We start from the raw sequence: 27,172 nt of genomic DNA, 5'->3' as shown, positions 1-27,172 counted from the left end.
TCTTTTATGTGGGATCCCTGGGCGTGTCTGACCAAGAGGTTTGTCATAACCAAGCCGTGGGACAGGGGCAGGGTTAGAAGAAGGTCTGCACAGAATAAAAGAGAAGCAGCGAAGGGGTTGGTGCCCTTGGTTTTTAAGACCAGATCCGCACATTACACTTCAAAGGAAGGGTAGAAACTTCTGTCCATCTGACCTTGTCCCTTAGGACATGAAACATTCGACTTCAAAGGGAGAGTCATATCGTTAACTCCTGAGCTTAAAATGAAATGCTGCCTTTTCCTTTTCCTGATGAATGAGTGAAATTATAATAAGGTCGGGGCGCCTGGGTGGCGCAGTCGGTTAAGCGTCCGACTTCAGCCAGGTCACGATCTCGCGGTCCGGGAGTTCGAGCCCCGCGTCGGGCTCTGGGCTGATGGCTCAGAGTCTGGAGCCTGTTTCCGATTCTGTGTCTCCCTCTCTCTCTGCCCCTCCCCCGTTCATGCTCTGTCTCTCTCTGTCCCAAAAATAAATAAACGTTGAAAAAAAAAATTAAAAAAAAAAAGAAATTATAATAAGGTCTTAATATGAGGTTGAATCAGCAGGAATTCACTATTTGTGGTCAAACAGCAGTGGAACCCTAGGTCTTAGTCTACCATAAACGTGCAGGCCGCTGATGAAAGGTGGCAGGTGGGTGCAATTTCTTTGGCGTGTGAAATGTTTGGGTATGAGAAGCCTGTAATTAAAGGACAAGACGCGACGAGGTGTGCGTTGTGCCAGAGCATCTGCATCCCGGCGGGCGTGTTGCTGTTCAGCAGACACCATGACAGCTCAGGAATTGCACGCATTGGGATTGCACGCATCCCGATGTCTCTTTCTACACTTCCGAAAGGTCTGATTTTTATTCCTCTGTTTATGTGAGGACTCAGTTATGAGCTGATAACGTGAACGAACTTAGAAATCCCTTGGCTCAAATCAAATGCCTTTATGGAAGTAGGCCTGCATTCAAGGCAACACGAAAGCGTATCCAGCTGGAATCTAAACAAAATTAAACTTGGCCCTGCATTACAAAGGCTACCGAACTAGTTACGGCAGATCACCGAGAAGAAGCTTCAGACGGGGCACCTTAAATTGTGTGCTTCTGATCTCGAGACTTCCACCTTGAGAAAGGCTTATATAATCCATCGCGTAAGAGCCAGGTTAAAACAGCAGGCCGTACTCCGTTACGAAAGATATCATCGCATCCCAGCGGCTTCATGTGAGAAAGATTACCAGCGGCCCATTAAGATGCCAGCATACCACAAAAATTGACATAGACCCTCCCCTTTTTTTAATAAGACCGAGTATCCAGAACTGTATGGGTTATAATTCAACTCTGAAAGACCTAACCCTTTGACTCAAACTTTAATCACTCAAAGTTTATCGTAATGGATTTTGACCCATAGATGGTCCTTGACAATTTGCCTTCAATTTCAATACCCCTTGCACAGAAACGGGATGCGAAAGGTAGCCTGTCTGAGTTTTCCATGTCCCCCACGTCCCCCTGAGGGTACCTGTTGACTGGACAGGGTGCAGTCACTTTCTCCCATCTGGGGCGAGGCCACAGTTGAGCCCTTGGGCCTCAGTCCAGCTGCCCTTCATGTTGTCATGGTGAAGTTAGGAAGGATCCAGGTCCGGTGACTGTAACAGACCCCAGACAGCAGCCTCGTGAACGCACCCACCCGGTGCTGGCGGTGGCCACGTGGAGTCCGAAACCACGCTCCCGGCTTGCAGCTCCCCCTCGCCGGGGGCTCACCTTCACAGATGGCCCGACGTGACAGACCTCAGGAGCAAGGGGCACATCTGTTTCCTTTAAGAACGTGACTCACAAGGTGCTCACTTTACTTCCAAGCATAGCCATTTTGAAAAATGGGGAGAGTGGATACGGAGGGTAGTTGTTTCTCTCTGCCATGATATCCTCACGTTCAAAATGAGTTGGGACGCCTCAGCGTACCTTCCTTTTTTTTTCCCATTTGCCATTTTCCATTTATTTGTGCTCTTCCTTTTTTTAAGTGCTCCTAAAACATCGAAGCATAGCTGACAATGTCACATTAGCACACCCTCTTTTGTAACAGCTCCTTTGCCCAATCCAGGCAAACTATTTGTCTGAAAGTGTCGGACACGCCCAGAGAATAACTAGCACTGGGACCTCATCATAAGCCCCTGTGGAGTAGCTAGCTACAAGACTTAGACGATGTTCGAAAATTTGCCACACGCTGTGATCAAGGAACCGTCTGTGTTCTCAATGTTTGTTCTCAATCAGGTAGAATTTGCTTATCTAGCTTATAGGTTTGTGGTAAGGATTACAGTTTATACTTTATTTTCCAGGGAATTAGAAGATTTGTTAATGACTATCTTAGTTTAAAAAAAAAAAACAGGCTTCTAGGCTTTACTGTGGTGATCATTTCACAATATATACAAATAGCAAATCATTATGTTGTATACCTAAAACTTCTGTAATATGTCAATTATGCCTTTGTTGAAAAATTGCGAATGAAAGTATAACATATCCATCTGTCAGTCATGAATAAGGCTTAGTTTTTTGGTTACATCGTTAAAAAATACGTGGGCTGCAGTTTTTTTTTTTTTCCTCAAAAAGTTTTAATGTTCAACTAAAGCATACATTAGAAGACAGTGGATGTCATGTTTAAGTCACAAATCCGTCTTTTGAGGACAGTTTTTAGAATTCTAGCTTTTGTCGTCGTGATGTCACCGTGAGTACGGCCTGGTAAGTTTATGCGTTGGCACTTGGATACCCTTCCTCCTACTGACCAATCAGGAGGTAGGTGTTTTAGCTTTTAGGTCCCAAGAAAGAACGGTATTGGCAGGAAGAGAATTTTCCAGTGGGAGAGCACTCTTCCATGAAAACTCACACGGCCTTTCTTATAAGAGCTACACGATTGTCCTCAAAAAGCGCGGAGGCACTCAGAGCCAGACCCATGGTTCCCTCTGGCGTGGATGACCAGGCATCCGCAGGCCACGACGGGTGTGAGAGCCCAGCCCCCTCCGCGATCCTCACTTCTCCTGCTGAGCTCGGGCTGCCCGCTTTCCACGTCTGTCACAGAGCTGAGCCCCAGCAGTGACGAACTTGTACAAAATGGTTCAGCGTGTCAGGTTTGCTTTCCGCAAGGCTCCTCCCCTCGGCTTGCAGACGACCGCCTTCTGGCCGTGTCCTCCCGTGGTCTTCCCTCTGAGCCCGCCCTGGTGTCTCTCCCTTCTTAGAAGGACTCTAGTCCCCCTGCATTAGCCCCATTTTAGCTTAGCCACCCTTTTAAAAGAAAGGCTCTATCTCCAAATACGGTCACATGCTGCGGCATCGGGGTGGGGGCTTCGACATACGAACTTTGGGGCGGGGGGGCACCCTTCAGTCCGTCACAGTGTATAAAATGTGGAAAATGTTAATATGGTGAGCGACGTGGCCCTCGAGGGTTAAATTTAAATCCAGACATTTGCGGATTTCCTCCTGTGCTCCCATTGTGTTCTGGTGCGTGATACCTGGAGATACAAAGACGTAATTATTTCCTGTGCTGTTTCCGTGTTGGCAGGCCTGGCAGCTTCGATTCAGCCACCTCGTGGGCTACGGTGCCAAGTATTACTCTTACCTCATGTCCAGGGCGGTAGCTTCCATGGTCTGGAAGGAGTGTTTTCGACGAGACCCATTTAACAGGTAACGAGGGGGAGGAATTCTTCTCCGACACCAGTAATCTGCCACGCCCTGCGTCTGAAGCCAGGCCAGGAACCTCAGCCGCTTGCCCCGCAGTGCAGGCCACTGCCAGGCCCTTCCGACCGGCTGCCCGAGACGGGGCCGGGCCCTGAGCCTCCACCTCGCCCCGCAGCACTCACGGCTGTCACACACCGGCGATGGTGTGGCACCCTCCTGTCACGCCCGCAGGGACCTCTGCGTGAGGGCTCTTTGCGCCTCCAAAGTGGGCCTAGACTGCTGTGTTCCCGTGCGTCCCCTGTGGGTTTGCGTGGCTGTTCCAGCCTGTCTCGTTGTCTGTTCCCCACTGCTCTGTGCTTCCTGTTACTTGAGACGGCCTTCCTTATTTTCAGCACAAGCTTCCGAGGAGTCAGTCACACGGAACACCTGATTTCCTCTTTGTTGCTCAACGAAGGACTCGCTACTCTCAGTCATTTGGGAGCAGCACCATTGGAAGCGTTGATTCTCGATGCCAGGGTCCACTTTGCTCCGGAAGGTTCCCCCTTTGCCCGACTCTGGAACGCTTTCTTCCCGTGGAAGACGGTGGCAGTCTGAAGAAGGGGACCCGCTCCCCTGACGGCTCCTCCACAGCTCCCCTTCATGGGGGCCGCTGACCGCCACTTAGTATCGGTAGCTGCAGAACCCCTGCCCCACATCGCTTCCCGCGGCCTGCCTCCCGGGTGCCCTCTCGAGTAGCCTTGCTCACCATTTCCACCATCAGGATGGGCAGTGGTTCAGACGGGAGAATCCGCGGCTGACTCGCGGAAGGCTCACGAACATGACTGTGGGCTGAGTCTCGGGCCTCAGGCCAGCTGGTGACCGTGGGAGCCTGTAGTGATTCAGTGAGGGAATCCGGGTAGGTGGATTTCAGGTAGGGACGTACGATGCCCAACCCCTTCCCCGCCGTGGAGACAGGCCGTGCGAAGTGGCGGCGGGCTGGAAGAGGACGGAGAGCGGGGTCTGGGCTGGGCAGCCCCGCATCCCCAGGATCAGAAGCACAGGAGTATCCCGTCGTGCCCCCCGTGGGCCTCCACAGGATGCCTCTCGACCGCAACCTTGGGGAAGTTGAGTTCTGGTCTCAGAGTCCTTGGAAGGTGCTTCCTTGAAAGCAAACCACTAATGATGATCTGGTCTCATACTCGTTTAAAACATCTTGTCTCCTCACCACACAGACGCGTCTCCAAATACCTGCCAGGCAGCCGTGGACGATGACTGGTGTCTTCACCACTTTCATGTGGTTGAAGATGAATGGCACCTTGGATTTTCGGAGTGCCCTGAAATTTCCGTACGGCGCGTTAGTTTGCATTCACGGTTGTCCTGGCAGAGCACGTACTTCTTACGAGAGGAAGCTGAGGCTCGGAGAGGGCAAGTGGTTTGTCCGAGGCCTCACAGTTCAGACTGGAGTGAGATGATAAAACAGGGCTGCTGATTCCTAGCTCCCTCCCCCTCCCCGTCTCCTGCACAAGTCCAGGTTTTCATGCAGCTTAATGCAGGTTGGGATTTCCTTAGCATCTAATAATCACATTCAGTTCCAAAGTCTTTGGAACTTGAGTCTGATGTCATAGAATGTTGAAATGTTTTGCAGCTTCGTGGCCACATGTTCTTTTGTCTCCTGCCCTTCGCATGCTGCAGACATTCGGTCTGCTTTTCAGATTTTGTTATTTTCAGAAGACCGAAAGCCAAAATTGACTATAATAAATCATTTCGGGGAATTACGATTCTTCACTGGAGATTTCTATAAACAGGCAAAATATTACCTTGTTTAAAGGAACTGCACTTTACTAGAAGACCACATACTATTAAGTACATATATTTTTTGCATTTATATCTTGTTTATGTGTGCATTCTTGCCTAGACATGTAGTTTGCCACACTTTATAGACATGTAAAAGTAAGCTAGTAAAAATACTCATAAGGCTAGAAAATTTCTTACCTATGTCAAAAGATCCTTTTTGATCCCACTCCTGAAAAAAATCACCAGACTGGATGCCTCACCAGAAAGCCAGGGGCCAGGAGGAGGTACACCCCTCCCCCAGGCCAGAGGTCAGGCAGGGCCTCTCAGCCACCCTGTCCCCTCCCTGGGTGGGCCCAGCCTTCTGTCCATGTTTCCTAATTCAGGACACGCTTTGGCTTAGCACCCACTTCGTGTTTGACATCAACCTATGTTGGATACTGTGACGCTATCAGAAATTCTGATTAGAAACCACGTTTGCAAAATTGCCCGTATGCAAAGATGCTCCAGAAATAGTGCAATGAAAACATCATGATTTATGTAACTCCTGTCATCGTGGGTGTCAGTCATCTGGCATTAAAGGAATTGCATTTTCCATAATACGCAAAAGTAGCTCTAAATAGCCTTGTGTCTGGGTGCCATTAAGTTGGAGAATTTCTGTCTATAAAAGTTCTCCAAAATCTGCCCGCGAGCATCATCACAGACGGTGTTCCCTGCAGAACCCAGCAGACAAAGAGCATCAGAAGATACAGACGGGCCGTTCCGAACTTTGCCCTTTCCACCTGTACACTCAAGAGTCAGTTTCCTGTTCCATTAGCTGTTACCCTAAGCCAAGGTCTCCGGGTGTAATTAACCCTCTCCTGCCAGCTTTTTCTCCTTCACTTTTATTTCACAGTCTTATTTTTTCTCTCTCTGTTTCATCTCAGCGTAAATAATTCCAAAACCTCACTTTAAGATAATCCCAAAGACGATGGAGAATAGGATAGCTTCCACTTAGTATATGATCCATAAACGAAATAATCCTTTCTTTGAAGAGAGATTGCTTGCTGTGAAACAAAGCTAAAAATACACTTCTCCTTTTACAGTAAATATTTCACACCTAGTTTGACTTTATTAGAGTAATTCAAAAATTGGAATTCGATGTTTAGAAGCAGGAAAACCGAGGGCTGAGCCATCTGGTGGTGGCGGCTTTTCTGTCAGCGTGGCTTCGTTTGGAGAAAGAAGCTAAGACACGGGTGACCGGGGGCTGGGCGGGCTGCCCGTGTCAGTGCCTGTAACGGTCTCTTCTTCTCCCCCCACCAGGACGGCAGGGGAGCGCTATCGCAGGGAGATGCTGGCACACGGCGGGGGCAAGGAACCGATGCTCATGGTGCAAGGTAAAACAAAACGAGGATTGGGAACTTTGCTGTGCGACCTTCTTTCTTTCAAGGTTTTATGGGTTATATATATTTTAAATTATAATATAATTTAACGTTGCCATACAACGTTGTATTAGTTTCAGGTGCACAGCATGGTGATCGGGCAGGTCTGTACATTACGCCAGGGTCACCAGCATATTGTCGCTGCCATGGGTCACCGAACACTGTTATTACAGTGTTGACTGTACTCCCTATGCTGTACTTTCCATCTCTGTGACTTATTTATTCGATAACTGGCAGTTGGTACCTCAGTCCCCTTCATCGATTTCGCCCATCCCCTCACCACCCTCCCGTTTTATGGGTTAGGTTTTAATATTAGCTCTTGGAGTTATGTTTTTGCTCCGTCTATAGTGAAAGCTGTTTCATATTTCCTCCGTACATTTTTTTTTTTTTGCCTTTAGAGATGATGCGTCAGCTGTGTCCTTTGTTCTGAGCATGTATCTAGTTCATTGTATCCCAAACAAATTAATTTTTAGTTACTGTGATGTATTTAGATGCCAGGATAAAATTTCAGGGTTTAACTTTTAAAATGTAGGAAATTTATAAATTTGTCATAAATTATCAAAAAAAAATTGGTTTTAATAGGTCCCAGTGTATTTCTTTACCTTAAAGAAGTCCTGTAAGCTTTCTCTGAAAGCTTAGCTATGCCTTTGCTAGAAATTCCAAGGCATTTTTTTTTTACCCATTGAAAAATTAAAACCTAAGTAAATCTCTTTGAGGTACTACAGTGCTTGTTGTCTTATGTAATTTGGGAGGTTCGTTTTTTCATTTAAGTATTTGCACTGAAAATTTAATTGTAAATGGAAGTGACCATCATGGATTTTCATAAAATGTTCTCACAAATATTTTAAGGAACATGCGAATGTTATTGGATCTCAATGTATTGACAATCTTATTTGCAGCTGATCTCCCTAACTAGCTGATAAAAATTGCTTTTAGGAAATCCCATCCAGCATTGGAGAAATATGGTCGCAGTGGGTCTGACGTCAAGGTTTCCTTGCCTAGATCTGTTCGGTCTAACACCTGTTGCGGGTGTTCGCGGAGCCCCAGGTCCTTCCCTTTAGCTGTGTGTTCAGCAGGTACTTGCTGAGCGCTCACTCTGCCCGGGGCACCGCTGTGCTTGTGTGTTGTGTTGCCCTGTGCGGAGGGCAGGAGCGCAAGAGGCGAAGACGAACATCGGGTCCTTGTGCGGCTCGCGCTCCTTCAGCTCTGCCGGGAGGGGGCGCTCTCGTGGGCACAATCCGCCCAATGCCACCGCGGGTTTAGAAAACAAATCTGCCCGCCTGCAAAGCCTGCAGTTTCATGGGGCCCCGCCGAACCGGAGATGACAAAAGTCCGCCACAGCCACGCTTTGCTCTTCCATCAGTGCACTGCCCTCGGAGCCGTGCTGCGGTGCAGAGGGCACGCTGATGGCGCCTCAGTTCCCACTTGAGCCTTACTGGCCCTTCGTGAACTGTGCCACATCCAGGGAATGGTTTAAAATGGTTTGCATGCGTTGGTTGATGCAATCTTCTAGCGACCCTAGGAGGTGGGAATGATGGTTATTCCCATTTTACCGAGGCTGAAACAGGTCAGTCCTTGGTCCATGTTAGAGGCAGTGAGTAGAACAGTCAGGATTTGAACCTGTGACTTCTGGCTGCAGAGACCGAGGTCGTCGGCAGTCTGTGCTGTTTCACGTGTTTGCGGAACACGACACTGGGGTAAGGGTCTCCTACGGACCCGCGTGAAAGGCAGATTACTTGGCTTATGATAGTGAGCAACCAAGAGGTTAAATTGTGTGCTTGTAGCCAGTGGTTTGTGGTCCTGCATGAAAAGCCCACTGTGCTCCAAGAAGAGATGCTGCAGGATGGCTTTCTCCCGTAGATTTTCTGTTCTGTATACTCTCCCAGTAGCCATGCTCAGCTTTTCCTTTTTGAGACCAAGGTCTAAATGGTGTCTGCACATAAGTATTAGCTTCCATATGGTTCCATCAAAGGGGGAAAAAAAGTAAATCCTTTTCTGTGTTTGTCTTTTGGCTGGTGTGTTGGTCTACCCTGCCTCCAGGAATGTTGTAAGAAACCTCTCTAAAAATTCTGCTCTTTATATGAAATGTCATTGTGTTAAGAAACCTAATATTTTCCACACTGGAATTCGCACACTTGGGAGAGAAAAACAAGATTGTGGTTCAAACCAGGGATGAGAAAGTGTTCGGATTCCAGTTAACAATAGAACGGTTCTGCTTTTAAACCTCAATATTTTTCTTAATGTGGTTCTGTCTGATCTCATTAATTCACATGGTTTGTTACATGTCAAACATGAATGGGGGACGTGCGGAGAAGTTACGCCTGTCGTCGCTTTATAGGGTTGGATTTGTAAGACAAGACCAGCAGTGGCGTCTCATTTTCTTGTATGCAGCCAGCCTGTACCCCAAAACGGAATGTCTTAGGGGACGGCTCATAGCCGAACACTAGGGTACCCCTAGGAGTAGCGATTGGTGAAATTGTTAAGAGTTGCGATATAAAAGCTTAAATGATCTGGGAGGCATTATTCCTGTTTGGAAGTGTAATTTTTACCAGGTGTTTATTAAATATGTTATTTAACTACTTACTAGGTCAGCGTAAAGAGTTATATTAGGTAGCAAAAGATGAGGAGAACACCTCCCTTCAAATGACGTTCCTCCCTGGCCAAATGACAACTTTGTTAACCTCCTTACTTTAAGACTTCTGTGGCGGATGAACTTCAGGCCATTCCTTAGAGTCAGAATACCTCTGCCTCATACTGATGCTCTCCGAACGATACCTAGTCACAGAAATCAAATGCGTCATGCTTTTGACCTTTGAATAATAAAAACCACACAGGTGAGCTGTGTTTAGAATGAGTCGTCATCGGCTCTGAATCCCTTGACCTTTTCTGGGCCCACTGACGGATGAGCCTCCTTGTGGCCAGAGCCCGGTCTGAAGGAAGTCCCAGAGAACACAGCATTCCTCTTTCTTGTCTCCCACTGGTCGCCCCCCATTCATCAGCTAAAGGGTGCTGCCATGCAGCCCTGTCCCGGTGCTGACTCTAGCCCGAGGGAGTGGCTGTCGCCCGATAGAGTCAGGGACCCTATCCCTGACTGAGGGAGCCCCGCGGGGAAATAAATCCCAAGTCGTGCAACCGTGGCAACAGGAGGCTCTGGTAGAGTCAGAGCCCATAGTTGTTTCCTCTCAACACTCCAAATGCCATTTGAAAACAACGTAGTGGTTAAATAGTAGTTAAAACGGCATGTCCCCCCTCGGGGAAGAAAAGAGGTCACATGGTACCACAGCCTACTGTACTAGGATGTGCCCTTGCTGGCTCTGGCTTCCAGGAGAAAGTCACTTCCCCTCCCTCGGTATGTCCTTACCTGCCTTTAAACACATCCATGGCACATGCAAAGATACAGGTTATAAGCACAGCATTCGTTTTCTTAACACCCCCCCCCCGCCCCCCGCCACTCAACCGTTTGGCAACACCTGATGGAAACCAACTTTCTTAATTGCCAAGAATTCCGGGCTGAGCTTGAACTCTTTGTATTCAGTTGCCGGTGGTGAGTTTTTCTCCCCTTCTTGCCATACGCTACCCCCACCCGCCAGTGTTTTTTTGGTTTATGTTAAGTACCCCATTTCTGAGTAATAAGAGCACGTCAAGGTTTTGCCGGAAAGAAACGATGATAACGTGATATTTTCATTCATTTTCTTATTTTTCAAAGCCTAGACTAGAATGCCTCTAAGGGTGCCGTGGGTTCAGTGTCCATCACAACCGTTCCAGAAAATGTACGGGTTGCTAGAACGCAAACATGCAGGAAGGCTTGTGCGTAGCAAGGGAGCACCGTTTTGTACCCACTGGGCAGCACGATCATGTCGTACCACACCAGACACGAGGGTGGAATGATTCGGCCCCGCGGGATAGAAGTTGCGTGATTTCAGCAGTTTGTGGATGACGGAGGGAGTCCTCACGCATAGCTTCCTCTGCATGCCGTCTTTCTGTGTTTTATGTCCTCTACGAGCTTGGGTGAATGGCCCCTGTTAAGTTTTTAGGTTCAGATTTATCATTCCGATGATCAGGAAAGACAACAACAGCAGCAACTAACATTTGCAGAAACTGTACGTGCCGATACCTTCCGCTGCGCTGCCCGATTTAGTCCCCAAAGCGTAGGTCAGATGGTCCCCATTTTTACAGATAACGAAACCGTCAAGAGTTCATTCTCTCTCTGTGCCGCCTCTCCTCCCGACTCTCGCGTCTTCCTCGGTTGACCTCTAAATTCCGACTTGAGATCGAGCTGCTCCTTAGAACATGGGAGATGTCAGTGGAGTGAGCCCTGAGGCCTGCACGATCCCCAGGAGTCTGCGGTTTGTTGTTTCTGACCTCACATCCTAACTGTTCCCCTTGACATCGGAGAGGCCTGCCTGCCATCCAGCCATCAGCAGTAAGATTTCCCTTCATCTGTTTTTGTAGGAGCTCCTTTAGACTTTTGTGGTAAAGCTATCAACTTAGTTTATAATCATTCTGAGTCGTGGTGGTTCCGAGAGAAAAGGTCCCCGCCGCAGCCCAGTGAGCTCGATGCCCGGTAAGTGTCGTGTTTCTGCCTCTGGTTAGAGCACTCCCTGTGCTCTACCCTTCAACCTTTGCACCAAGAATTTTGCAGGGGGAAGGAAAGGTTAAAGTCCAAGACTTTCGCATTCCAGGAGGCTGTTGCGAACACTCAACCACTTTACTTCTGTGCTTGTTGCCAGAGGAGAAACCCTTAGCTTCATTTTTATGTCTCTGTGGTCAAAAGCCGTCATGACAGTAGAGACACAAAGTATTAACCTGGCAGAGTTTTTAAAAGGACCAAACATCAGAGAAGACTGAAAGAATTACTAGGTACATGAGTCTACTCTCAGTGGCCCTCCCTTCAGTTTGTGTTGCCAAACTGACTCCTGGAACCAAAGTCTAGGAGCCCACAGGGCCTCACTTGAAGCTGATGAAAATCATAATACCTTACATTTCTGCCGAGCTTTATGGTTTTCCAGGCACGATCGTTTTTGCCATAATTATCCTGTGTCATCTATTCTAACTTGCTACATATCATTTTTGTCCAAGAAAAAAACCCAGAGAATTGTGGTCTCTGTTCCAAAAGGTCATCCCTGTGCCCCGAGGAGATTCATGCAAACCATCTATAGTGATGACTCCTCTTTTCTTTAAAAACCATCTTGGTCGTAGTAGCTGTGCACACAGCCGGCTTTCAGATCTCGGTTTCACGCCAACTCACAGCAAGGCTCCTTGGAGAGACGGTTGATTCCAGGGCTGAGTGTAAAGTACGAGCCAGAAGCTCCAGGAAATAAGAAAGTGCCCAGAAACACATCCAAGGAGGGGTGTGTATGTCAAAGGGAGGCGAACTGAAAAGAGGTCCCCGTGGCCAAAGTTGTGACAATTTGAGCAACCGAGTAAATAAGGCAGTTACTAGAATATAACAGAAAGTATAGAATTTCTGCCTTTGAGTTCGCAGTGATGTAAATGATTGAATAAATAAACGGGGAGAATAAACAAACCTCCCGTGCAGAAGCATTTCACCCATGTATGCAGACAGATGCTCCGCTCTCCAGGAAATGGATCGTAAGTTAAGTGTGAATGTGCAGGGTGGTTTCCTTCCAAGGGAATACAGTGTGGAAAGGGGCGGGAGAAATTACAGGAACTTTCTAGAGGAGAAGCTGAGAAACACTCCCCCGGTCGGGTGTTCAAGGTCAGCATCGACAGCGAAGCCATGTTGATAGGATGTGCCCTTGAGATGATGTTCGAGAAAGGCTCTTCACCTCTGTGGGCTTCCTTCCCAAACCCATCACCCAAACCGAGGGACAGAGTACAAAATACCCAAACGGCCCACCTCAAAAGTGTCAAGGTCAGGGAATTGAAGAGACTTTCAAGGTGTGCAGGGGAAGCTAAGGAGGGGTGACGGGCTACGTGCGGTGTGGTGTCCTGGATGGGACCTTGGAGCAGAACAAGGACATTAGGTAGAAACGAAGGGAATGTGAGTAAATGCCGACTTTAGTGAACAGCCGTGAAGGAATATCGGTTAACTAGTTGTGACGCCCGTGCCCAACCAAGGGAAGACGTTAACAGTGGAGGACACGCAGCGACCGACTGGGGCAGGTGTGTGGGAACTCTCTATCCTCACAATTCTTCAGTAAATGTAAAACTATCCTAAAATTACCAGTACACGAACAAGCCTCTTTGGAAAGCTTTCTGGTAATGACGCTGCTGCTCGCGGTGTCCCCTCCCTGCTCCCCAACTCCATTTGCCGTATTTTTCTGCTCTCCTGCCACTGTCACCTAGGGGGGAGGTGCAGGGGGAGCCCATGGGGACCGTTGGAGGAGGGGCTGCTTGGCACAGTGTGCGGTCAGGGGAAATGGGCATCACGCGGGCATTGTAGATGCTGTGAAGGACTTCTGGCATTTACTCTGAGGACCAGGAGAAAGCACCGACCGTGTTTGCAAGGCAGGTAGTGACAAGATCGGGTTTATGGTTTCCGGTATCCGCCGCCTGCTGACGAGGGGCCGCCTGGTTCGCAGAGGCCCCTTGCTGGCAGTAATCCTGGTGAGAGCCGAGGGCGACCAGCCTGGGAGAGTAGGCAGTCGGGATGAGAAGAGGTTTTCTGATTTAAGACCATTTATGAAGTAAGAGCCGCTGGCCGTGGAATCGATTCTGTGTGGAAGTGAGTCAGTGTCAGTGGGCGGGATGCCGGAGATGACTCCCAGGTTCCCAACTTTGGCCGCAGGAGAGGTGGCCGTGCTCTCGAGAGCCCAGGGGACCCACTGAGGAGAGCGGTGGAGCCGTGGCTGACTGCAGTGTAAGGCATCAGGAGGCCTACGGGATGGCGCCTGGGGGGCCCAGTCAGTTAAGTGTCCGGCTCTTGGAATCGATCGGCTCTGGCCGTGACCTTGCGGTTTCGGGGGTTCGAGCCCCACGTCGGGCTCTGCACTGACAGCACAGAGCCTGCTTGGGATTCTGCCTCTCTCCCTCTCTCTCTGCCCCTATCCCACTTGCGCTGTCTCTCTGTCTCTCCCAAAACACGTCCATAAACTTTAAAGAAAGGTAACGAGAGAAACACAGGCCCGACAGGCAGCCCCGCTGCCCTGGAACAGCTCAGCGCACGTGTGGAATTCGGCGCTAGAAGCTCCCAAGTCCAGGGGATTTAATTCCAGGGTTACCGCGGGGACCCGGTGTCCAGAAGCCCCTCTCGCTTAGCGGGAGGCTTTCCCGTTGGCTGTCTGTGCGATACGAACACGACGGCCGCCGGGAGCAGTGAGCGCTGTCTGTCGGCCGAAGTAGAGCCGACACACAAAAGCCGGGAGGCTACAGAGGCACTCGCTGTCCGGCGCTCGCTCGACCGCTCTCCCCTGTTGTGCAAACGCAGCCACGCTGACTTCGCGGGAGGAGGCATTTTGCATCGTTTCGTGAAACTAACAACCAGTTGTGGTTGTCGCTTGCCGTTCTAATCGTGCCGTCCGGTTAATCCCTGAACGTGGCCGTGCCTGACACAGAGCTGGCAGGCTGGACACTGTGGGAGAATGAACGGATGTACGGGCGCGTTGGATGCTTACTCCCGAGTTGTCGTCGTCGTCGTTGTTGTAAACGTGCCTCTTTGCTTTCTCTGTTTCTAATTAGTGGGATTTTCAAGGGAGCGATTCACACGTGCCAGGTGCTGCCTGACTTAGCTGACGCCCGTGTCCCCTGGGCGTGTAGGGGCTCAGGGTAAAGAAATGCCAGGACGTGCTCGCAAGACGTGCGCTGTGGCCGACGAGTGCCCGCCCCAGAGTGTGTTTTCCATTTGTGGCTTGTGAGGAAAGCCCTCAGATATATGAAATATCGGAAGGTAAGACGATTTAAAACTACCGGCATGCCAGGCAAAACTATGCTGTTTGAAGTAAACCAGATGAATTTGCATGGGTTGCTCAGATGTTTAAAAATACAGATCTTTGGGGCGCCTGGGTGGCGCGGTCGGTTAAGCGTCCGACTTCAGCCAGGTCACGATCTCGCGGTCCGTGAGTTCGAGCCCCGCGTCGGGCTCTGGGCTGATGGCTCGGAGCCTGGAGCCTGTTTCCGATTCTGTGTCTCCCTCTCTCTCTGCCCCTCCCCCGTTCATGCTCTGTCTCTCTCTGTCCCAAAAATAAATAAAAACGTTGAAAAAAAAAATACAGATCTTTATTTCCCTTTCACTGTCAGGAAGGCCTTCCCTGTCTCTCGGTACCTCCTTTCTGTGCTTTGTTGTGTCTTTTTTTTTTTTTTTCTTTCCATAGCACGTATTTACTTCCTGACATAACGTGTAATGTATTATTTCATTTCTCGGTTTGTCGTCTGCGCTCTCGCATAAACTCTAAGCCCCGTCAGAGGAGAGGGACTGATGTTTGCACCTGCCATGTCTCCAGTGCCTGCAACAGGCACTCGGTAAGGATATGTTAAATGAGCAAATACATAAATTTTGAAATATGCTGAAAAGGTGAACTATTTCTTGTGCCATAAAAAAGTGGGGACTGTTAGAAAGGGGACAGGTTTTTATTCGCCTTGTCTGCGAAGTTTTATATCACAGAGATATTCCTAAGGGATTTATGGGCCCAAATATTTTTGCGAAAGCTCTTTTCTAACATAAAAGAGAAAGACGGGCAGTGAAAGTTTCATCCCCTGCTTGTTCAGCGTCTCCCTCTGATTTCGTGTCACCGTGTCTGCCCAGCTGTCCGGATATCAGGTTTGCTTTGTCAGTCCTGCCACTCTTTCTGGCTTCCACCTGCCCCACCGGCCGTACCCACACCGGGACCCTAGCTTCGCTGGCCTCAATCCCTTTTTGATCAAAGAGCCTTCGTCGGGAGGGAGAAGGGAGCCACGGCTCCTAAGAGACCGCCATCCATTTGGCTCCTCGTCATATCTGTGTTCTTCGTAGAGCTTTTCCGCTATGCACTACGTGTATTTATTACACCGCATAACCGGTGTTCTACAAGGTTAGAAGAAAATAGATCCTACCTTGTGCTTTATAATTCCCGTAATGCACGACCAAGTCAGTCTGGTGAATTAGCAGTGATTTAAGAAACAGGCATTAAAATGGAATGTGTTTCCACTGCCGTGGGAGGTCAGAGATAAATTCCGCAACTTGATTTACGGCAGTAAGTAGCGGGCTTTGTTATACGAGGTGAGTCAACTCTTGGGGCTTCATTAAAGTAGGGCCAACTCGAAGTAAAACTCTCCCTGGGAACAGGGGGTCCCAGAGGCCTTGGCCTTCGCCACCACCTCCCTCCGACGTCTCTCCCTCCTGACAGCCACCTTGTGTGTGTTGGCAGCCAGGCCCCTTTGCTTTTAGCCACCCAACCTCCGTAGCGTAAGACTGAGGAGCTGTCCCTGTACAGTCTTTCGTGAAAATGTATTATTTTAATATCCTTAGGGTAGTGACCAGTAAGCAATCTGACAGAATGAAGGAAAGTGTTGTTCGTTGTTGATGATGTTAATTCACTCAAGCTCAGTGAATATTTACTGAATGTTGCTAAGCAGGCACTTGAGGGACACAGAAATAAACCAGTAAGCTAACTGCAGACCCTGGAGCGTCCTGTCAGATTTACAGGAAGCCGCCCTCTGGGAGGTGGAGTTGCAGACAGGCGCCCACGCTGGGGCTGTGCAGCCCGCCCTGGGACACAAGGCTGGGGGCCTGCAGGGTTCCTGGGCTTCAGCCACTCCTGCCCCCCGCCCTCCCGCCGGCCGGCTACCTGCACACCGGGCACCGACTGGCCGGCCAGGTGAGCTGGCCCGGGAGGGGATGTGCTGAAGGTGTAAACGTAAGTAAATGTGACACGATGCTGACCCTCCGCTCTCTCCACACCTGTCGTATTAATGGGCGGCACGTCTGGGGAGCCGCAGCCTGATTTCACCAGATGCTCTCACGCAAAATATACCGAGTCTATTCCTGGAGCGTTTTATAACGATCAGAGGCACCCACCCTTGGAATAGCCACTCGGATGCTCTTTGCGTGTAAAAAGACCAGGTCAGCGTTCCAGTGAAAGTTAAACAAAAGAGAAAATATGTAGGTGTTGTAAATGGAATGCCTTCATGGAAAGAGTGGGTTTTTTTCCTTTTTTTTTTTTTTTTTTTTTTTACTTTCTAAATAAATTGACTTTGGAGCACCAGGAATAAGTCATTCCTGTGGGTTACAGTGTTTTGTTAACGTATCAGGCAGAGAACTGCATACTATCATACTAGAAACTGATGAGCATTTTGTATAACTTTTACAGTGTAGGGTAATAGAAACCACATGACTTATCGATCTCTTTGCACCGATAAAAAGAAGTCAGCCTTTACCAGGAAATGACAGATCTTTTCTTCTGCAAAACTTAACCCAGAAGCATCTCCTATCCTTGGATTTTTCCCCCCTATTTTATTGTCAGTGTTCCAATGACTGAATTCAGCAACATAATTTTTTGCTAGCAAAGAGGATGAAAAGCCTCTGGGGAGGTAACTTTTAAATAGAATTTTAACTTTTTTCAGGATGTTAACTTTTAACCTATCAGTGTATACTTTGTGTGTGTGTGTGTGTGTGTGTGTGTACATACATACACATACATACAGTAAAACCTTGGTTGGCGAGCATAATTCATTCCAGAAACGTTTGTAATCCAGAGCACTTGTATATCAAAGTGAATTTGTCCATAAAAAATAATGGAAAGTCAGATGATTCGTTCCACAACCCAAAGATATTCATGTTGATTACAATGTTGTAATGATTAGAATACTGTAATATAATACAAAATAATAAAGAAAATACAAAATGTAAAGAAAAGTAAGTTAACCCGCACTTACGTTTGAAAACCTTCATGGTTGGTACGAGGGAGACAAGAGACAGGAGGGTTATTGTGTGGGACGACTTTCACTATCACTAATGGAATCAACGCTATCTGTTGGCCCAATGGAATCTTTTCCTGCATAGGGGCCATTGTATATGCCCAACAGATGTTGACTACAGTGCAGTATTCATAAACTCTTGTCATACACTGTATATAATGTAACTGGCAATAAGGCAGCAGAAGAAAGGGTCTATATTTGCAGGCGCTTGACCTAGAATGAAGCAAAGCATTCCTAAGCTTTCTCTTGTCTGGAAAAGCAAAGGACTGTTTATAGGTGCTTTGAAGTGACAAAAAATAGACTAGTGCCAGTTGTGGGCGCCTTCCAAGCGTTCTGAAAAATCACTGATTTCTGCCAAACACCGACGCCTGAGACCTACATCCGAGCGTGGGAGGTGATCGCCCACAATCCCACAGCGAGAGAGAGAGAGAGAGAGGAACCATTGGCTCCGCTGTGATCGTGTGTTGTTCGGAGTCATATGTTACTTGTATTGCAAGACATCGCTCGTGTATCAAGTTAGAATTTATTAGAAATGTTTGCTTGTCTGGTAGAACACTCGCAGAACAAGTTACTCGCAATCCATGGTTTCACTTGCATATATATCTGTGGCACTTTTCATTTCAATACACTTCCTTGCTTCTACCTACGGGGCGAGTGAGTATTGATAATCCGACAACTGGATAGAAGGGATGGGTGGAGAATCCCTTTAGACAAAAGACCATGGCCCTGCGTGTTCACTGGCATTCAGGGTGTAGAGTACCTCTTCTTAAACCCTGGGCATCCCAAGTTCCTACTCAATGATTTCAGATAGTCAGCACGCAGGAAGGTGATTTGCTTTGCAGAAGTACAAGGGACAGTGACATAACAAAAGTGTGTTAGGTGCGGACACAGCGTCTGTAATCCACATAACATTGATTTGATATGCGGTGTTATCCGCACTTCGCATATATGGGACATAAAGCCTAGACCCTGAGGAACTAACTCAGTGTTGCAAAGCTATTAAATGGCATTGTCAGGATTTGACCCAGGCCGTTGTGTCTTCAAAGCCTTTGAGGGGCCCATTGCCGGCTCACAACACTCCACCCCTGTGCTCTTGAAGGTATAGATCTTGATACACATTTTGTGGCCTTTTACTTTCGGCGAGTTGCGTTCACGTAACCTCTCCTTGCTGTGTAAATGTGACGGAGCCCCTGCCATTTGTGTCGCCGTCTGAGACAGTGCCTCTGGAGGTTGGCTTTACTTGAGATGTGAGCGTCTTTTTGTTCCCAAGTAAATAACTTGTGGTAGACTCCTTCCAGGAAGTACACCAGCAATTCCACTTTTAGATGCTATCAACCGCACTACCTTCTAAAAAGAATGTAGATACTACTCTTTCAGCTCTTTTTGATTGCTTAATGGAAATGTTATAAAGGCTTCTTTAAAGATAGTCATTATGGATGGTGTTCTTAACATGCGGTTACAAACGTGCGCTGTTGGCAGTGGGCTAAAGACAGGCTAGCAAAGCAGGTGTCGTTGCCCCAAAGCTCTTGATCTAGATTCTTAGCGTGACACCCGGAGGCCTCAAGCATCAAGGGCTGAGCAAGTTAGGAGCCCTCAGTTAACCTCAGGCGGGACTGATATCGGGGTGCGCTGCTGCGTTTCCATCTAGCAAGAATACCGATAAAAGGTAAATAATGATAGCAGTGGCACAGATTTAGAGCAGGTTTTAGGGGGGCAGTTGAAACTGGCATTTGCTAACCAACTCTTGTTTGAAATGCTGCCAGCGAGCGCAGAGACAGGAAGATGTCTCTTGGTTTAATTGGCTCGTTTCCTGCAAGATCGTTTTACAAGATATCTTCTGGTGTTTACTTGAGTGTTTTCGACTATCTCTAAGAGAAACTTTTTCCTTTTGATGATTATGGAACACTACTAATGACGAAACTTAGATCAAGGAACGATCAAGCCAAAACCTAATTTTCTCTTTTACTTACTGGTTTATGTTGAGATTAAAGTTTTTTTGTTTTTTTTGTTTTTTTAAATATGGAATGATCGATCCCTTTTCATCCCAGAGTTCACATCGCAAATATTTGAATAAGATTATTGAGTTCTTTTTCTACCTCATCATACAAGGTAGGGAATGTCAAGTAACACATGTCTCACTTTCAGTCTTTTTCCGTACACAACTAAAGGTATGTTCAGTTTGAATAAGCTGTAGGGTCAGGAGGACAGCTAAACTCCACTTATGTTTTCCCTTCAAGCAGTTTAAGAAAACAGAGCTTTAAAAAATTCTTGAAATCTGAAATCACACCCTCAAAATAATTGGAATTCTAGTGGCTCAGTCGGTTGAGCGTCCGACTTCGGCTCAGGTCATGATCTCACAGTTTGTGAGTTGGTGCCCCGCGTCGGTCTCTGTGCCGACAGCTCAGAGCCTGGAGCCTGCTTTGGATTCTGTGTCTCCCTCTCTCTCTGCCCCTCCCCCTCTCATTCTCTCTCTCTCTCTCTCTCTCTCTCTCTCTCTCTCTCTGAAAAATAAATAAACCTTAAAAAAATTTTAAAAGAGCTTTAAAAAAATCCTTGAAGTCTTACATCACACCCTCAAAATAATTGGAATTCTAGCACCCCACTCCCCTGGGTCTTCCTTCTGATGCACGTGCTTTTTCACGTTAGGATAGGAATGTCATTAAAAGGCTGCAGGGGCCTCACATGCTGATTTTCCTAAGATAAGTAGTGCTTTATGTCGAACATGAACCAGTTCAGACTAATTTCTCCTGCTTTTACACTGTTGGAGTTGAGTGGACTGGAGAGAGTAGCAGTGGCAGCAACCACAGGAATGAGAGCGAAAACCGTAACTATACCCGTAACTACTTGCTAGAAACATCGGTGGGGAGATTTTGACGTGCCAGGTGCTGTGCTGAGCACGCTGTCCTGTGTCTCCCCCCGCCCCCGCTTCACGCACTGAGCAGTCCTGTGGTGCTTCCCAAGTTTACTGCCCAGGGTCACAGCGTAGCACCTGGTGGGGGTGCGACTCCGGTTCGGGCGCCTGGACGCGTCTCGGAAGGACCGGTAGTCTCTTCCACTGATTTTTCAGGTCCTACCAGGAAGCTTCGGCTTGAGAAGTGGCTGTGTGCCTCTTCCACTGTGTTTTCCCGTTCGTTCTTTTGTAATGTTGGGCACAAATACACTGATGCTCAAGGAAGGTACCGTTGAGGTCTCGGAGTGAGATCCACCCCCCCCCCCCCACCCAGGGACAGTGGCGAAAGGTGACGTGTGCTAACCAGAGTCGGTGAGATATCAACTGGCTTGCGCGTAGCCAAATAAGATTTGTCGAGTGAGAACGCCCAGCAGGTTTTGGCACTTCACCACACACTCATTGGCAGCAACCCTGTCTCCTTGCACAGCGTAACAGGGATAAAGGAGGGAAGCATGTCCTGGAAGCAGGCTGAGAATTTAGTGGCTCCAGGATTATGACATAGTTGCAGTAATAGAGGTAATCTATTAACAGAATCTACTAACAGAATCCCTAATCTCTGGCTTGTTTGGCTGTTTACTCAACGTGGCCTCTGAAATAGCTGAGAGCTTTTTGGAAGAAAGAGCTGGAAGAGAAGAGAGCACCTGCGTTCTCAAGGCTAAGACCTCCCTTTTGTAAACGCACTGATTTTTGAAGAGGGTGTGTGTACGTTTAATATGTGGGTGTGTTTGTTTAAGGAAGACGTGGAGCTTCAAAAGGCAAAATGTTTTGTGACCCAGAAGTGTAATTGCAAATGGAATTATTCCGTCTGACGATAAAGTGAAAAGAAACCAGTTTGCAAACACAGCGCGTACGTGGGGCTCCGGCTGGATCGGCGTCTGTCCAGCAGGAAGCTCAGGGCCTCTGCACCCGTCCAGTCAGCAGCCCCGTAGACAGAACCTCCCGTTTGACCAGAGACGGATAGTAACCGAGCTGGGGGTGGGGGTGGGGGGGCACCAGGTTTTCTCAGTTCAAAGGAAGAAAGGAATTTCACTTTCTGGCTGATGTTCTGATTTTCCCAGGAACTGATCGGAGATAGTGGGAATCCACCTTTAGAGAAAGGTGTGGGTAACCACAGCCTTGTAGCAGAGAAAAACTTCAAAGTGCACAAGGTGAGCAGTGTGGTTGCCCTAGGCTTGGGAGAGTCAGATCTGGAATTAGAGTTCTGATCTCATAAAACTCACTTCAGGCTTTTCAAACTGCCAGGCCAGCCTTTGTACTGTAATTCTTCATCAGACGGAGCTGCGTTTGGCACATGTGATGATTTCACGAAAGACAGCCATTTACTGTTACCATGGGTTTTTTAGAACGGACGCAGACCGGCCTTTTCCCTCATTCTCAGGTCTGGAGGGCTCAGCTGCCTGTCGGCACGTCCTGGTTATTGTTGTGTTTGCCAGCAGAGCCCCGAGGTGGCAGGGCCACCTGACCATCTGGGGGAATCAAAGGCTCTATCTTAGTACGTTGGGCCCTCGTCCTCACTGTTTTTTAAATTAGGGTAAAGTATGTACAATATAAAATTTACCATTTTAGCCATTTTTAAATATGCATTTCAGTGGGCATTCACAATGTCCTATATTCCCGATCCTGTAACCATCACCCCTGTCCATTTCCAGAACTTTCCCATCATCCCGGTGATCTCTTCTTAACCAACTGAACCACCCAGGCACCCCTACCGGTGATCTCTTCTTGACAAACCTTTTCTCACAGCTCCTAATAAGGGTTTTCGTTGCATCTTTTGTTTCCCTCTTTTTAGTTTTCTTCATTTAGCCGAGAAACAGTTAGGTATCTCCTAAAAAGCAGATACGGCAAAAAGTAGAAAAAAGTACACCAAGTTGGGTAACTCGCTTGGGACTGTGAGTTTGATGAGCTTATCCTAAATTCTTAATCACAGACCAATGTTTTGGAATTCACCTTGTGCAAATAAATAAGTAAGCAACCTACCTCATTCTTCAATTCACTGAACTGGGAAGTAGGTCTTTATAAACCTTTGGATCTGGTTGTTATTGTTACCAATTATGGAGCATTTTCTGTCGGAAACGCACCATCCTATTTAATTCTTGCAACAGTCTAGCAAAGAAGGTGACATTCTGTCAGGTTTATGATTTTCAAACATTATATTCCACTCTAACATTTTACCTTTACTTCCGATTGCTCTGAGCAGAAACGAGGTATGGAAAGTTAAGGGACTGGTCTAAGGTCCCTTACCCAGTTGGTTAATTCAGGTGGTCGCTCACCAAACCCTCGCTTTAACCATCAGGATATAGTACCTTGTTTAGAGGCTTCTGAAGTTTTGTTTAGAAAAGGAAGAATTTATCTTTCCTCTCTATCTCCCCTGGGCATCCCTGCAAAGGAGAACCTTGGTATAGTCAGAAGAGGAGAATTACACTGAAATGTTAAGTTATAGAACGCTATGCCAAGCCAGATAACGGTCCATTCAGCCTAAAATCCTCACCTGCACCTGCACATTGCCCGCGAGGTTGTTTATCAGACCACATGGTAGTTACCTGGCTGGTTGTTACAGAGTGGGCTGTGTTCCCAGGAGGGGTTCCCCAGCACATTCCCTTTTGGGGGCCTACGGCTTGTCTTGGTCCACCAGCCTGACCCCTAAATAAATGGTACCTGTAGGCCCTAACTGTAAACTTGACTGATATAATTTAAGCCAAATACCAGTGTCTAAAAGGTCAGAATACGATTGCCCTTTAGCTTTGATTTTCAAAGAACTGAGGAGTTCTTTTTCCCTGGCTATCTTGGGCTCTGAACACGTGGCCAGTCCGATAGGTGTCGGGCTTACCTCCACCTGGCCCCCGAATATGGACCACCCAGGCCTCATCTCTCCTGGCCAGCCTCGGACAACAGCCAATCCTCGAACTTTTGTTGCACCTTTGAAACCCACAAACGTAAAGGCGATTTTTTCCCTTGATTGTACAGGGAGAGAACCGGCTTCAGGAGGACCCAAACACTCCTGAGACAATCCTACCTGCTTCTTAGACCCCCTTTACGCCTCCCAGCACACCTGGCCAGGACTGTGAGACAATGGGATGCTTGTCTCTCCTCTTTGGCCAGGAAGACTCTCCTTTCCTCCCCAGTGAACTTGGAGAGAGGAAATCCGACATAAAGCTTGCTGTGTATCACTCAGGCTTTCTGAATCTGAGGAAAGACAGACTTCCTTAAGTGCGCAAAAAAAAAAAAAAAAAAAAAAAAAAAAAAATTACCTGCCTCTAGTCCAAGCCCTGGGTCTGGAAAGTTGATCCTTAATCAAACAAAAATATCAGTGTCCCCCAGGTGTCCCTAAATTCCTTTTAATAACTTGTGAACTGATCTTCTTATCAAGTAGGAATCTTCTTGAAAAAATAGAACCCACTCTGGCTTACCACAGCAGAATTTTTTTGGAATACTGTGCAGGTGGCCACAGAATCAAAGGGGGAAGTCACAGCAGAGCTCAGAAGAAGGTGCAGTTTCCGGGGTCTCGGGAGAAAGAACGACATGGTCCCAGGGGGCTTTCGCCACGATGAGCTCGTGACTCAATCACTCCCGCCTTTGCGCCGACCCTGTCTTACCTTATATACACGTTCGTTCTACATTCACTATTACGTATCTCCGTGGTTTTCTCCCCAGATAATGAACTTGTCAAGAACAGAAATCGTGTCCCACTCATATCTGTGTGCCTAGTGTCTCTAGCACACAGGTACTCGGGGCATTTAATTTTTTGTAAATGTTTGCACAGACTTTCCGTCTTGAGTAGGACGCCTGCTCCCTGCCATGGGGCATGGAACATCCAGGCCGGGGTGTCCTTTCCAAACCCCTTCAAGGAGGGAGCTTGTCAAGTCTATGGGGAGTCGACCTCACCAACATCCAGCCCCCCCCCGCCCCCCCTTCTCTGAGTCACCCTAGGAGGACCCCACTTTCACAGAATTCGCGACATTCCTGCCAACCACGGGCTCCTGTATGGACCTCCCTCCCTGTCTTTTCCCTGGAGAAGGCGCCCCTGCTGGGCCCTCTGGGCTCCTGTCCACGGAGGACAGTTCTCAAGGACAGAACTGATTGCAGTTCTCAAGCCCCGAACGGTCAGAATCGATCGCTACGTGAAGGAAGCCTCTGAGATGTGTTCTGAGCCGTCCTCACCAGAGAGTCAGTCATCGAGAGACACCAAGCGCTGTCTCCCGGGGAGTTGCTAGGGATCAAAGTACACTCTGCTTCCTTTCCTGAAACAGAAACCCTGCCTCCCGCCTCCGAAGCTCGCCTCCCGTCTGGGACCCCTCTCAGCCAGGCCGGTCCGGTGCACCCCCCTCCCACTGCGCCACGGCTCCCCTCGGCTTCCTTCCCGCCTCCTCCGCCCCCAGATTTTCAGACTGTTTTCATGCCAAGTCCACTGGACCCTTTCAGGGGCCCGTCCAGCCGGCTGTGTCCTCTCTCTCGAGGCCTGGCAGTCGTAACTTTGAACGGCGTCCCAAGCCAATCCTGCTTTTGTTTCCTGTGTCACTTGAGAAACAAATATTTTTTTCTAGGTTAGCTGAATAGAACAGGAATACATCTCCCTTGCCCCGTCCTGTGCGAGTTAGGGTTGCCCACGGAGAGAAACCCGATCGCATTTTCCACTTTCCTCAGCTTCCACATGTCCATCTGGGCTGCGGCGCTCACACTTCATCAGAATCACTGCCTGCCAAGCTCCCTCCCGGTTCCCGATTCAGTAGGTCTGGGGGTGGGACCAAACATTTGTATTTCTAGCAGGTTCCCAGGTAATACCCATGATGTTTGTCTGAGAACTACGCCGTTTTCTATTCCTATAAAACAGATTCTTAGTCACTTTTATACATAGTGTATATACTGTACCTTCCCAATAAGTAACTGTGCCTTCAGTTGACTTTAGGCGCTCAGATACACAGTGAGTGAGTGAATAAGTGAATGACTGAAAGAAAAAAAACTTCACAAAGATTTTTTTTTTGTAGTGTTTATTTATTTCTGAGAGAGACAGAGCACGAGTGGGGAAGAGGCAGAGAGAGAGAGGGAGACACAGAACCTGAAACAGGCTCCACGCTCTGAGCCGTCAGCACGGAGCCCGACGCGGGGCTCGAACTCAAGAACCGCGAGATCGTGACCTGAGCTGAAGTCGGACGCCCAACTGACTGAGCCACCCAGCCGCCCCAGCAAAGATTTTATTTATAGTTACTTCAGTCACCCTGCTTTGCGTTCACTAAACTTTGGTCATACTCAGCCACGGCTTTATTTGGGCACCCTTGGTTGGTGTTAAGCAAGATGTGAAATAGACCCAAAGAGGAGGCGTTAACTCTTCCCTTCCAAGGTTCAGAATAATTCTAGGGGTGCCTGGGTGGCTCAGTCATTTAAGCATCTGGCTCTTTATTTTGCCTCAGGGCATGATCCCAGGGTCATGGGATCGAGCCCCGTGTTGGGAGCTCAATGTATATGTACAGTGGTTTCAAGTGCCCCAGTCATTTCCCGTGTTCCTGGGGCACTTAGTAAAGGGGACCAAGATTCCCTCTTTGCCAAGTTGTCTTAGAGGCAAAAATCGACATGCCAACCAGTTGCCCTGTCATTTTTTTTTTCAAATAACTGTATTACTTGGACATCCAGATGGGCACTCAAGAGGTTAAAGAGTTCCTGCCAAGAATATGTTGATATTTAAATAATGGCCTGGTTAGATTATGTATTGTACATTACAAACTAACAGGGCGTAAACCGGCAGCTTCGTACACGCACTGAACTCATCTTGGAACTGACAGAATTTGTTCTCGGTAAAAGCGTAGAAATATGCAGAGCTGGGAGCCCCTTAAACATGTAAGGGCTTCTGTTTGCAAGGAGTTACCACAGATACTTGGAGGCCACCCAGAAGACGTCCTTAAGTGCAGAGCTCCTAGGCACTTCCTTCTGCCAGTGTCATGCCTCGAACTGCAGCAGCAGCGGCCAAGCACGGCCGAGCTTCGGGTCCCGGTCACGGCCGGGCAAAGCCACGTTCCCCGTACGGCCTTTTCAGTAGAGCCTGCTCCCAGGGTCCTCTGCACTCCACCGCCACAGATAGTTAAGTAGCTGTGACCGTTTGCAAAGGGTAAACTGTGGCACCAAAACCGAGTTGCCCAAAAGACAATGGACATTTTGGCTCCGTCTTCAAGGCAGCGAGGGGACAATTAATAGGTTGGGTCCGTATAGCCGCGGTGGCATCAGGCAGCTATGAGACTCCCCCGACCCGTCCAGAATGTCCCCACACATACGGGTTTTGTCGTATCCGGGATGCCGGTATTTAAATGTGGACCTTTTGAGAATGTGTTGTTTTACAAAATTCCAAGGCACGAGACAGTATATCCCCGCGCTCCGAGAGCGTGGGCTCTGGCACCAGGTTTCCAGGGTTCAACAACAACAACAAAAAAGTAAGAATCGTGTGATCTCTCTTTGCTCTGCTTTATCAGCAAGGTAGGTTCCTCACAGATGTGCTTTAAGGTTCAGATGAGTTGA

The 27,172-nt window shown here is 48.2% G+C and overlaps 1 protein-coding gene across 2 annotated transcripts in view; it reads left to right on the top strand.

Moving 5' to 3' along the window:
- The window catches only part of MIPEP (mitochondrial intermediate peptidase), a 195,862-nt gene that overhangs the window by 123,807 nt on the left and 44,883 nt on the right, over positions 1-27,172 (top strand). For both annotated transcript variants that reach the window (XM_047077761.1, XM_047077771.1), the window contains exons 17-18: positions 3,561-3,682; positions 6,749-6,822. In XM_047077761.1, the coding sequence (XP_046933717.1) occupies positions 3,561-3,682; positions 6,749-6,822 (196 nt within the window). The remainder of the gene's footprint in view (positions 1-3,560; positions 3,683-6,748; positions 6,823-27,172) is intronic.

This window comes from Lynx rufus, unplaced genomic scaffold, assembly GCF_022079265.1.
Source record: "Lynx rufus isolate CCGP_SWC_20201006 ecotype Redwood Valley unplaced genomic scaffold, mLynRuf1.p SCAF_1, whole genome shotgun sequence".
NCBI classification, from domain to species: Eukaryota; Metazoa; Chordata; class Mammalia; order Carnivora; family Felidae; genus Lynx; species Lynx rufus.
The sequence above is the reverse complement of the archived record's forward strand: the minus strand, read 5'-3'. Positions and strand labels throughout refer to the sequence as shown.